Source organism: Sinocyclocheilus rhinocerous, unplaced genomic scaffold (assembly GCF_001515625.1).
Source record: "Sinocyclocheilus rhinocerous isolate Xijiao unplaced genomic scaffold, SAMN03320098_v1.1 scaffold1406, whole genome shotgun sequence".
NCBI lineage: Eukaryota > Metazoa > Chordata > Actinopteri > Cypriniformes > Cyprinidae > Sinocyclocheilus > Sinocyclocheilus rhinocerous.
Window position 1 is genome coordinate 207544 of NW_015647095.1, and position 13672 is coordinate 221215.

Sequence of the window (13672 nt, forward strand, 5' to 3'; positions counted from 1 at the left end):
AACAACGGCGATCCGACGAGTTTGAAAATCGTGCAGTGTGAACTCTGCACATTGTAAATCAGCAGGAAGCACCAAACACAGCAGGGTGATTGGTGATGTGAAGCCACACCCCCTAATTACTGGAATCCGTCATGCCAATGTGCTAACGATGTTCCTCGCAGCCAGTCTTACTCCATTTAACCTCATTGTATTTAATCAGTGACCTGATTCCAATAACAGAATTTACCTTCCTTCCTTCCTAAACAGAATCTGAAAATAGAACAGATATAATTTGAACTGTTTATAAATAAGTGTTATATACATTAATAATACTGACTTTTATCCAATTTACTACTTTGCTAAATTTTTCATATATTTTGTTATTTTTTTATATTCATGCAGCAGGTAATTATATTCTTTCAGTTCCTTCAGTTGTGTATTTAATAGTCAAGTTTATTTGTACTGTATAACGCTTTTTACAATACAAATCATCTTTACAGAAAATCATGATGTTGATGTTTATAATATCTTCGTATCGCCATGCCTTAGTCACATTTAGTAGATCAGAGGTTGCTGATAATATAGTTTGCATTTTGCGTCCATGCAAGCATTCAAGAAGTTGCGATATGCTATGTAGTATATAGTATGTAAATATAATGTTTGTATGCGGATAGAGTTAAACATACTTGCATATCAAGATTTAAATAAAGAGCTAGGCAATAATATAGTTACATTTTGCAACAAAATAAAAAAAATTATGTCTGACTATGTGAGCATGACTAAATGATGATAGAATATTCAATATAAATTTCAAAATGTAAAAAAAATATTTTGGAGTTGTGAAATGTGAAAGTTCATTCCCCCAAGCTTTTATTCTTTGAAAATTTCTGAATAAACTGTCATACGGAAATGATCCGAATGCATTTCTGAATATGTCAAGAAAGGCCTAAAAACTATATCAAAGAAGATGGCATGTTTAGCAAATAAAATAAAAAAGTTTTTAGTAGATATATTTTGTATCCCATCATGCATCAGTCTCAATACTCTTGTCACATAAATCACATAAGAAGCTGTTGATCTCAAAATATATTCTTTAGTTATAGAACTCAAACAACAAAACAGTACTAAAAAATTGCTAAAAATGACGGGTTAGTTTTCTGATCTATAATAACGAATAGCGATAAAATTTGCAGATTTACTGCTCATATTTGTTATAACATTTGTTATAGTGTAAAAACACAATTCAGAGTGTACATTCTGTTCACCAGCTGTGGCACTGAAGGTGTTAACCTGTTGCATGTGAAGCTGAAAACAGCTACGAGTATTAAACTCACACATCATTAGTAAGGTGTAAATCCCCATCCCACACAGACACACACTCACACATTGAAGATTGTTTTTGTGGGTCCTGGAGGCATACCACTGAAAATGGACCCAGTTTAACACAAGTTACTTTTAATTGGCTGTTTCTGCCTGGCAAACAAGGTGTGCCATTAACAACATAACACACAGAAATATCAAACAGTGAAAACTCACTCACACACACATACATAAACTGTAAAGCAGAGCTAAATGAACATATCTCTCATGTTTGTTCTATCTAAATGAAGCATTTCCCATCCTGAATTATTGGCAGAGGTTGGCAGTGCAGTGTCATGGTACTTCTCTTATAGATGTGTTTACAGCAGCAGCACAGTGTTCACTGAGTGAGAGTGAGAGAAAAGCGAATGCGGATGTGGGGGTGGCATTCGTCGATTTCTCATGCTTCGAGTTGAGCTGCGGTTTCTTTCCCATCTTAGACCCGATGACTTTATTAAATACTGGTTCCTTGGCAACCATCACACACGGCCAGCTGCTGAGTTCAGGTTTGATGTGGCATGGCCGACCGTATCTTGAAACCATGTGCTCGAAAAAAGAAGAAAGACTGGGAACAGAGGAGTTTATAAGGCACTGCATTTAAACATACACACAAAACACATGTTTAAGGGCAATTAAAAAAAATACAAATATACACAAAACATTTTGCAGCAAGTTTAGTTTTATCTGAAAATAAATAAATAACAAATATATGCGTATTATTATTAATTATAATTCAAATATGGTTATAATACAGTACATGTGGTTGTAATATTATTATCATTATGTAGTTGTTGTATTTAATATTTATATTGATTTACCAACTGCATAATTGTTAAACGCATACTGCATATAGAGGCTTCAAAAACATATTTGGATACGCATAAAAATATTTGAATGTATTTGCATTATATTACAAAATATTAAACCTAGTGGCACTTATTTTAGGAGAAGACGGCATAAGCAGGATTTCTGGAGAAAAAAAAAGTTTGTTAGGTTTTAAATTTAAATGTGAACAAAACCGTGAGGAAATAACAATGTATATTTTAATGTTATATCACTCATCAATCCCTTTCTTATTAAATAAAAACGTAATATTTCTTTTCTATGTATTTATATGCTTACATATGGAATCTAAACACATCTTTATACACACTTTTCTGTGCCTGCAGCGAAAGGCATTCTCACAAAATTTCATACACTCATTTACAGTTAATGACAGATTAGCAGGAATCTTTTGTTCAGTGGAGCAGACGGCCGCTTGCATGACTGCTGTTAAGTTTGGCAACACATTTAATATGTACTTTAAAACGGCACAAATCTTGCCAAATTAAGTCCAGATTTTTGTTAACACCACAATGCATTAATGATTTCAGCAACCCACAACCACACGTGCATGCATGCACGCTCATTAACAGTACGTTTCAAGCCATCTCTCATCTCTCTTGCTCTAGTACTCTCTCTCAGCAGGTATGAGTCTGTAGTGAGGACTCATCAGTACACAGGTTGTAATTCATAAGTAAGAATTTGGCCTGAGGAGCAGAGGAGTCTTTACAGGCCTGAGAAAACACACGTGTTGTTCCAATCTGTTTCCTTTCAATAAAACCCGACACTTAGCACTTCATTTCAGGCCACTTCTGATAAAATGATGCAGGTTAGTTAAAGAAAGAAAACAAAGGGAGCTAGGCAAAGAGACGGAGAAATGGGCTGAAGAAGATAGATAGAAGAGTCAATCATTCAGAAGAGCATTTAAATTTTTTTCTTAAAATAAGCAAGTTTTTCTAAATGGAGGGTGGGATGGAGGTTGATAGAGGCGTTGCTCAGCACAGTGCAGGGGAATATTTTACTGCTTTGCCTTCATGCGCCTTTAAAACTTCCTCTAAATTAAGAGTGGGCTACAATATATTATAGGCCATTATCGACCATTCACACATTCAAACCCCAAAGCCAAAATCGCGTAAACATCAGATCACAGGTTACAAGATGGATAAACGCTCGGATTACTAAACTACTGCCAAACATTTAGAGAGGTGAACATTTATTCTGCAATATAAAGGTGTGTGCAAGCAGCTAAATGGTACAAATGGAACTTTTTAAATGGTCTTTTTCCTTTCATTCATTCCATTCAGTTTTCATGTGTCACGCACACTTTTACAATCTGTCCGCATGATCTATATCTAGAACTGTCCATATACATGTCTCTCTCACTCGGACATCCACATACAGAGGAATCCCTCCAAACCCACCCTCAGTTCTATTTTCAGGAGGGAAGCCAAAGGCAGCCATTAGCCCACCACACACTGCTATTAAACTTAATATAACACCCTTTCCATAAAACACATCCATTATGCTGTACGGTCTCTCTGCTGTTGACTTTGGGTGCATGGATGACCATATGAGCAGGAAATCACTGGTATTGTGGTAAAAAAAAAAAATTGTGTTCAAAATGAGGCAGAGAGAGTCAAATAATTGTGAATTTACAGTCAGGGACGTTTATGGAGAGATGGATGTCATGGAAGTAATTTTTTGGGAAGGTTTTTTGCATGAAGAATGTTTTTGTCGCAGCTTGCTGCTAATCAGTGACAGAATGGCCATGAAACAAGGCATGAGGGGTATAAACACAGTTTTTTTTTTGCATGTGCAATTAATGAAAAGCACAGAACAAAACCCCCTTTCTTGTTCTAAGTTTGCCCTTTTAGAATGATTTCCTAGAGAAACTTAAAAGCTGTATTTTTATCTGTTGTTCAGAGTGTGAATCATTAAAGAAAGAGCTAATTCAGCAATGGCTTGTTTTAGCGCGAGTTTTACAGTCACCACGAAATGAATTGTGTCAAATGATTTATGTTACAGGACTACGGTGCAGTTCCAATCCAAACAACAATGAATTTGTACGTTTTTTGTGCTCTTTATAAACTCTTTTGTGCTGTTTGATTCATTTTTGACCTGTTTAGACGTTAGAAACCATGAGATACTAAGCCTAGTTTTATATTAGGACAAGTGACATCCAGAAAAGGAATAAAAACATGCAATAAAAGTATAGGAACAAATGAACTAGAATAAAATATAAAAATAAAAATGTTTCAGTATTTATTAAAACAGAAAAAATGGTTACTCAAACAAAGGTTCGCTAGCGCTCATGTTTATAATCAAAAGAAAGCTATGTTCTATATCTATATCTACATCTATATCCAGAGGCGGACAAAGTACTCAACTCCATTACTTGAGTGAAAGTACAGATACTGCTAGTCAAATATTACTCCATTACAAGTAAAAGTTGTAAAGACAGATTTTTACTTAAGTAAAAGTACAGAAGTACTTGCTTTTAAAAGTACTTAAGTACCAAAAGTAATTTGAGTTGCTCACAAACTCACACACAGCTTTTCGTTAGCACACAGTAATTAAGCCACTCGCTGGATCACATGCAGACACACACGCACCACTCAGAACACCCACTAAAACATCATTCTGTTATTTTACCCAACTCTGTCCACAAATAGTGCGGTTCGCCCTTTAGCGGGACGTCGTAATGAAGTTTTGCCGAGCAGCTGTGTCTGAGTGACCCTTGTATTGGTATTAATGAGAACTAAATGTCTGACTTATTACACACCAGTGTGTGTGTGAGCGGGATTTCTGAGACGTAGTGTGTGAGACATCTGGCCATGGTGCTCAGGAAATGACTGCTTCACTTCACTGCTGTCATCACCCTGCCCCATGTTACGCTTTGTGTGTGTGTGTGTGTGTGTGTGTGTGTGTGTGCGCGCGCGCAGCAGGTCTTTATTAGCTGTGTTGAAGCATTTTCAATGCAATTATGGTTTAAAGTCGATCCCATCTACAAGCTTGCAGACAGGCAAATCTCTGTCTCTGTTCCTCAGTTTTATTTGCTTTCCTTGTCTTTCTTGCGGAGTGTTCTGTTGACAGCACTAGGCCTCTAAACAAGCTGTGATGCTGGCAGTCAATGAAGGTGTTGTTTATTAAATTAAGTCTTCATCAGGATGTTATATGATTAGAACTTTGTATTTGAGTCAGGCATGAAATGAAATATTAAACAAATTTGCTGATGGTATCCATATCATATAGGATTCATAGAAACACACACACACACACACATAATTTATTTATTTATATTTACAGGAGAAAAATGTGTGACTAGCCCCAGTTTTTAGGGATTTAGCATAATATGAAAAAAAAACTAATAAATTATTTATTATTTACTTTTATATATTTCATAATATATAATGTATAATTCTGTGCTTCTTCGGCCACAAGAGGGCAGTCTTCACAACTGTTAGTACTTGTTCATTCTGATCAAGGCTGACATGTTGTTGACAGAACATGCTGTATGCTTTATGCAAGCTTAAAGGAATTGTTCACCCAAAAATTAAAATTCACCGTTTAATCATTTTTCTTATGTTGTTATTTTTGTTTCTACATAAAACTGTATATATTTCTTGTTTTCTTTGGGAGATATTTTAAGAAATGTCTGTATTTTTGGGGCTAATGCACAGATTAGTATTCTGTCTGATACAGATAAGCTGATAATTATCTTCTAATAATAATAAATAAATTATAAATTATCAGTAAATTATCATTTGTTTATATATTAATAAATATTTTATACTAAATAAATAAATATTTATAATATATGATAAATAATATAATATTATTTAACAAACATATTATTTATTATAAAAATTAAAATCTGTCTTTTAAAAGGTTATTTAGTGTTAAGATATGCTTTAATGGATTGCTGGGGATTGGTTTCTTACAGAGCAGGAAATGGACGGAGGTTTTCAGCACTATTAATTTGACCGCGCAGTGTTTTGCCAAAGCCTCGAGGCTGGAACACATATTTTGGGGGTGAACGCAAGGCGTTCTGTTCTGAACGTCTGTGTCTTGTTGTCATGACCTGCTTTGAACCATGGATGTAAAACCTTTGAGGCACATGCACACAGCTTTAGGGTCTCTCTTTGTTTTCTCAGAGTGGATAGAGTAGATACGAAGGAGAGATTTTTACTGTGCTGCAATGTATATATGACTGTGTGTGTGTGTGTGTGTGTGTGTGTGTGTGTTGTGTGGGTCTCGGGTGTGAGCTACATTTCCTTCTGGGGTTCGTACCTCTTGCTGAGTGTTTCAATGTGCTTTGGAAAGAAACTACTGCTCTTCCAAACCTGAGGAAGATGAATATTTAATGCCAAAACCAGTTTTAAATTCCAAACTCCTCTTTCATTCTACCTTACACTTCACATTCAATTTCTCAGGTTTGCTGTCTCCTTCACTCTCTCGCTGTCTCTTTTTCTCTCCCTGAGTTCTCATTAAACACCTCTTCATTGGACAGTGGACAGGAACAAGTCCAGACTGTCCTACATGTCCCGTTCTGTGTCGATCTCACCTCTCACTCCATTTTCTCAGTCTGTGAATCAGAATTTTTTTTCCCGCAACTCTCATGCCTCGTTTTGCCATGCTCACTGACTTTTTAGAATCCCCCAATGTCTATACAGAACAGCACAAGGTGTCAACTATATTTCACTACTGCTGGGCCAAACTACAGATATATAATTTTAAAGAGACACAATATATTATTAAAAAGAATACAAATAAATTGTGTGCCCAGGTTAACAAGATATACTAGTAAGCGAATTTAACTAGCTGCAACAAGAGTAAAAGTCCTACAAGACATATATAGAAATGGACGGAGGTTTTCAGCACTATTAATTTGACCGCGCAGTGTTTTGCCAAAGCCTCGAGGCTGGAACACATATTTTGGGGGTGAACGCAAGGCGTTCTGTTCTGAACGTCTGTGTCTTGTTGTCATGACCTGCTTTGAACCATGGATGTAAAACCTTTGAGGCACATGCACACAGCTTTAGGGTCTCTCTTTGTTTTCTCAGAGTGGATAGAGTAGATACGAAGGAGAGATTTTTACTGTGCTGCAATGTATATATGACTGTGTGTGTGTGTGTGTGTGTGTGTGTGTGTGTAGTATGGTGGTCTCAGATTCCAGCCCCTTGCTGCTCAGTTCATCTCCCTCTCCGGTGGATGAATGGAGTGAGCGAATAAGAAATAAAGAAACCTGACCCCAACCACACACTTATCCAACAATAGCCTCTCATTCAAGCACACAGACCTCTACTAACACACTCTGGTCCAAGGCCAAAACCAATCACATAGATGTGTACTTCCCTTTCTAAAGCCATTTATGATATTAATATCAATATGGCTGTTTCTTCCTCATTGTCATAGCAGGATCTCAAGTGATGGTCACATTGACAAACCCCTCATTACAGCATGACATTATTATCCAATGAAATCTGACAGCCTCATTCAAGAGGTTTTAGACATCTTACTTATATCCCAAGATTATTATTGGGCAATATGAGACTGTGTGATTAATGGGGTGTTTATTTTCTTCATGATTTAATTTCTAGTGTGGTAGAGGATATTAGTCTTTGTTGATGATATCCAAGAAATATATTACTGGACCTTTGAGAGACAAGCTCCTACAAAAAGAATGTTATTCTAACAATATATGAAAATTATTGTACATAAAAAGATGTTGGCTGATAAAGTGTGAAAAAAAAAAAAAAAATTCTACGCTGTAAAAATGTTTTGACAGGTATCTAAAAAATGTGCTGCATGTGTCATACTGTATATTTATTTAATTGTTGTTTAAACTTGTTTTTTTAAATATATTTTTTCATATTTATTTATTAATTTAATACTATGGACTAAAACATACAAATAACACACATACAAAATGTAATTAAAATGCTTTTTTTTATAAAAAAAGAGTAATATAATAAGTCATCTTTAAATGTTATGTTTCTCATAAAAATAAAGGAAAATAATTAATTTGACAGAAGAAAATATATAAAAAAATATAAAAAAGGAAATATATATTATATTGTATTTAATATTTAAACCTGTCAAATGATTAATCACGATGAATCACATCCAAAATAAAAGATTTTGTTTACATAATATATGTGTGTTTACTGTGTATATTTATTATGTATATATAAATGCCCATGCACACACATGCATGTATATATGTAAGAAAAATTTAATTTTTATATATTAATTATATATATATATATAATACAAATTATATGAATATAAATATATGCTTGTAAATACATGTAAATATTTTCAAAATATATACTGTATGTGTCTGTATTTATATATACATAATAAATATACACAGTACACACATATATAAACAAAAACTATTTTGGATGCGATTAATCACACTAATTATTATATTATATTTATCATAGAAAGTCTACTCCTACTCACTTGATCATATAAAGTGAGTAGAAGTATAGAAGTAAATAAAGTAAAAACCATGCTTGTGTGCTTATAGTATATTTTAGGACTTTGTAACATCATTTTTCGCAACTGTTTTTTTTTTTTCCAGTTTATGTTCTGTGTGTGTGTGTGTGTGTGCGTGTAGGTGGGGGGTCATTACGGTGTAGTGTGTCCTCTCACTACGTTAGGCTCACAGCATCAACCTGAGACCAGATACAGTTAATTATCTACCAGCACACACACACACACACACACACAAAGACAAGGGTGCATGAACTAACCAGAGTGACAGAAGAACCTTCCATTGGACAGAAAAGAGACAGTCGAGATGAAAAAGACAGATAAAGCGAGGTAGATCTGAGGCTAGAGACAAGTAAAAGACAGAAACATGGTCCCAACACACAGCATGTGATTGTGGATCAGCATCTGGACTATAGAAAAACACATGAGAGGAGCGAAGACTGGATATTCTCCTTCTTGACAAGACAGACAAACACCAACAGCAAAAGAAGAACCAATGAGACCGGCCTCCCTCACACATGCCCTTCCTCTCTCGCCAACCTGTCTTCCTCCATCCTCTGTGTCGTCCTGTGGATCTGCTAGCAGACGGGCATCACTGGCATCATGCCGGCTGTGTTGAAGTCATCTCTGGATGGGAGCATGACAGATTCAGGGGAGCTGGAGCAGGCGGCAACTCCCTGCTTTGGAAAAGTGCCCCGTGACCTGCTCCAAAACTTTCCTCACACTAAGCGTGTGGGCAGCTACCTGGTGGGCAAAATGATCAACAAGGGCTCATTCGCCAAGGTTATGCTGGGCATGCACATCAGTACAGGAGAGAAGGTAACAGTCTCTTGCACGCAGACGCCTGTCAATCAAAGGCACAGTGTCACACACTAAGGGTGTCAGTCATCGGTGCGCTGAAGGGCTGTCATCCATTTTTCATGCTGTCTCGCTCTCTCAGCTTTCATAGCGACTCCGGTCTTGCCTAATCTCTGACACGCACCGCAGTAATAATCCATTCACACGAACACTCTCACACTCTTAGAGACATTAATTATTATAAAAGGCATTTTATGTTTGGGGGTGATCATGAATTGTGCGTTGGCTGTTGATGTTTTGTCACTCAGTAGAGTTTCGGTATTCGTTTTGGTCGTGTAATAGATCTGATGATTTTTTAGCATACTAAATAGTGTGTATTTACTCTGCAGACTTCACTGGTGACTAAGTTATAACAGATGTCTTTGTTTGTAATAGTTTGTAATGATTTGTAATGGTATGATTGTCATTGTTTCAGTGATTTGCATTTAGAGCCTGCAGAAATTGTACTTTACAGTTATCGTTTCACATGTGCCTACTCCAGTGTTATTGGAAGATGAGTGAAAAAGCATGGTTAAATTTTGTCATGGTATTTTAGATAAATCATGTGACTGTAATTGCATATGATTATATTGTGTGCATACATTTTTGTTTACATATAAATTACATTATTTATTTATGTATTTATTTATTAAAAAATGTATTAGTATTTATTTATTTATTTATGAATACATACATTATATTGCCAATATCAATACAGAGTATCTTTTATAAGATGCCTAAAAAATTGAGTATGTGTGTGAGTTTACTTAGTTATAGTTTGGGGATACATTTTGGATTTAATAAATTATTTTGGATTTAATAAGTAATGTTTATAAATCAATACAATTATTATTAATATTAAACCTAATAATTATATTAAAATATTAATTATATTAAAAATAATAATTTAAAAACTCAGTTTAAATTAAATTCAATACATTTGTTAATATCTTTAATTAATTATTTTTTCCCCATTATCTTTTATGTCAGTATCATTATAGAATATCTATTAGATGCCTAGAAATGTTCTGGGGAAATTGGAAAACCTCTGGGTTCATCATGACAGACAGACAGACAGACAGAGACAGAGACAGAGAGAGAGAGAGAGAGAGAGAGAGAGAGAGTCCTCCTCTTCTCACTGTGGTGACCTGAGCTTTCATGGGTCAGTAATTGCGGCCTGTGTGCGTGTGTATGTTACCAGCTCTTATACACATCACTGAGCCCTTCCTGACCACTCTGTTTTCTTGAACAGGTTGCTGTGGTGATACATAAGCACACATCACCCCCAGCTCAGTCCTAGTATTTGAGAATGTAAATGATTATCATGGAGTTAAAGAGAGGGATTTTGAGCTGTAGTTTTGTGCCATGCTACAGCTCTGCCATTAAACACAGCAAACTAAACTAAATCACTAAGTTTTGATATAATATACCAAATACTATAGACATTTTCTATTTACTATAGACAGGAAAAATGTCCCATAGAAAATAAAAATCAAGTGAGATCTTTTGAATTATTTTTTTCTCCTAGACAGCAATGAGATTAATAAAGATTGATTAAAAAGAGTAAATAAAGTCATCCACTTCTCAGATTTAATTTTATGGCTCTTCCAACTTACTGTATATCTTAATTTCTTCTAATAAATTTTAAGAGAAACATCTGAGACAAAGTTGATACTAAAATGACAGATAATGACACTGTTTCTCTCGCTGTCTGTCAGGTGGCGATCAAGGTGATAGATAAGAAAAAGGCTCGTCAGGATTCATACGTTTTAAAAAACATGAAGCGTGAACCCCGGATTCACCAGCTGATCCGCCACCCCAACATCGTCTTGCTGCTGGAGACGTTGGAGACGGAGAACTGCTACTACATGGCCATGGAGCTGTGTGGAGGAGGAGACCTTATGGATCGAATCTGTGAACGCAAACGGCTGGAGGAGAGAGAGGTCCGCAGGTACACCCGCCAGATACTGTCTGCAGTGGAACACCTGCACCGCTATGGGATAGTTCACAGGTAATGAGTGGAAATTCTTGCACAATGACACAATTGGACCCACAAAAATGAAGTGTTGAGATCATATAGTTTGTAAGGGATGTAGGGAAAGTGGGGTAGCACTAGGAAAAAAAGAAAGGAAAACGCTGAGAGGGTGCTAAGCTGTATAGCGGATTCTAGTTATAAGAGCCTTAAAATAATGAAGTGCCATGTGTCATAGATAGAGAGAAGTGTGTGTGAAAATGGATGAAATCAAAGAGCAAGTATATGTGTGTTGATTTATTTGCCGTTAGTCTGGGGAGTTTTTGAGGGAAAAAAATCCAATGAATAAATAAAAACTATTAAATATTACTAATATAAAATTATTTCTCTTTAGCGTCTTATATTAATAATAAGAAAAAATATTAATGGTTTTAATTTTTAGAATGTTATATAATTGATTTATATATTTAAAATGTTATAAAAAAATTAATAATTTTTTTTTGTCTTATATTATAGTTAGTCTGTAGTATTTATAATTAGATTAACATGTAAATATAAAAAATATTGAAAATAAAAACAATATAAGAATTATAAAAAAGTGAGTGTGGGTTTACTTAAATTTAATACATTAAAGATTATTAATACAAGTAATTATTAATAATAAGGATTATAATAAACAATATTTTTAAAAACTCATTTCAAATTAAATTTGATTTATTTGTTAATATTTTTAATTTTGGATTTTTATATAATTGTATATTCTTATAATTTTCTCGATAATATAAATGCATTTTTTAAATTGATATAATACATTTAACAACAGCTTATGTTCTTTAGGGGTAGGTTATAGTTAGTCTGTAGTAGTATAGTTAGATTAATGTATGAATATAAAAATTTATTATATAATATAAAAACAATAGAAGTCTAAGGTGTGTCCTCGTTAATGTTTGTGTGTGTGTGTGTGTAGTTCTTTGGTCTGGCAGTGAAGCCTAATTGAGGCAAGAGTGGGAATGCCATTAGCTTCTCATGACATCATCAGCCAGAGCCACTATGGTTAACACATCATTCACTGACTTCCTTACTAATGGAGTCCCAGGATGAAGCTTCATAACGCTGAGGTCTGTGTCACGCACAATCCCCTCAGTAAAGGGCCTTTATTAGAGTATGTCAAGGATCAAAGATGTTCATCAGCCTACACGCACATACACACGCACTTGACTACCCGCGGGGTTAGTCAACATATACAGTCCCTATGGTAACGAAGGGAGCGTGTGGGTTCATGTCCATTTCAGTTCAAAAGTTCATTCACTTCGAATGGCATTAATCAACCCAAATCAAACTATTTATCAACTGGCTCCACAAACACTCACTCTTTGAGTCTGTCTCTACTAACCTCTCTGTACGACACACATTAATAATACCCCAAAAACCCAGTCAAACTGCTGGACAGCGGTCCAGTTTTCCCCTAATACACGTCATGTCTGTCAGAGAACTTTAATACGGGCAGATTTAAAATAGTTATTCAACTTTTCTTTGTAATTTGGACATTTTAGGGACAGCGTCTGTATGTGTGTGTGAGCTGAAGAACATGAGGCCGCCCATTGGGCTTTGAGATGTCAGCCATGTCAGTAAAAATGGAGAGAAATGAAAATAACTTTGAGGGCTATGATATTTTTATAGGCTTTTCATACAATTTCATATTAAATGTGAGGAGTGTGCGGTCGTCAAAGTGAGTGTGAGTGTTTATTATGAAGTGGAAAGAAAGGGAGAAGGCGGGAGTAAGATAAAAGAAAAAAGAGAGGGGAGAGTGTAAAAGTAAAACTTGGCAGAATGACTGAACATCCAGGACCACCAAGCTGTGATATCACCAACAATAAGTCTCGTAGCTCTGTTCTTTAATACAAAACCCCTCTTAATTCACATTTTTCATTACATTTTGTGTGCTGCTAGAGGTTCTTGGCTGGTCATGTATTTCCACACATGAAGTGAGGTGATCTGAGTTCCCCTTTCAGCTGGACCCATATGGGTGCTTATATATATGTACACAGGGCCTAAAACTAACTTTTTGCCAAACCTGCCAATGGCCAGTGACGTGATAACGGAGCAGGCCATCGTGTTACGCCTGTTTCACACATACTCAGTTTGCAGTGAGTATGTGGTGCGTATTTTTTCCGCACCCATGTTAACGGATTAGAGCAGGGT

The 13672-nt window shown here is 35.5% G+C and overlaps 1 protein-coding gene across 1 annotated transcript in view; it reads left to right on the forward strand.

Moving 5' to 3' along the window:
• The first annotated feature begins 9264 nt into the window (after positions 1–9264).
• LOC107708771 (hormonally up-regulated neu tumor-associated kinase homolog A-like) overlaps positions 9265–13672 on the forward strand; it is a 16767-nt gene continuing 12359 nt past the window's right edge. Inside the window, exons 1-2 of the mRNA XM_016513079.1 lie at positions 9265–9480; positions 11217–11509. Of these exons, the coding sequence (XP_016368565.1) occupies positions 9265–9480; positions 11217–11509 (509 nt within the window). The remainder of the gene's footprint in view (positions 9481–11216; positions 11510–13672) is intronic.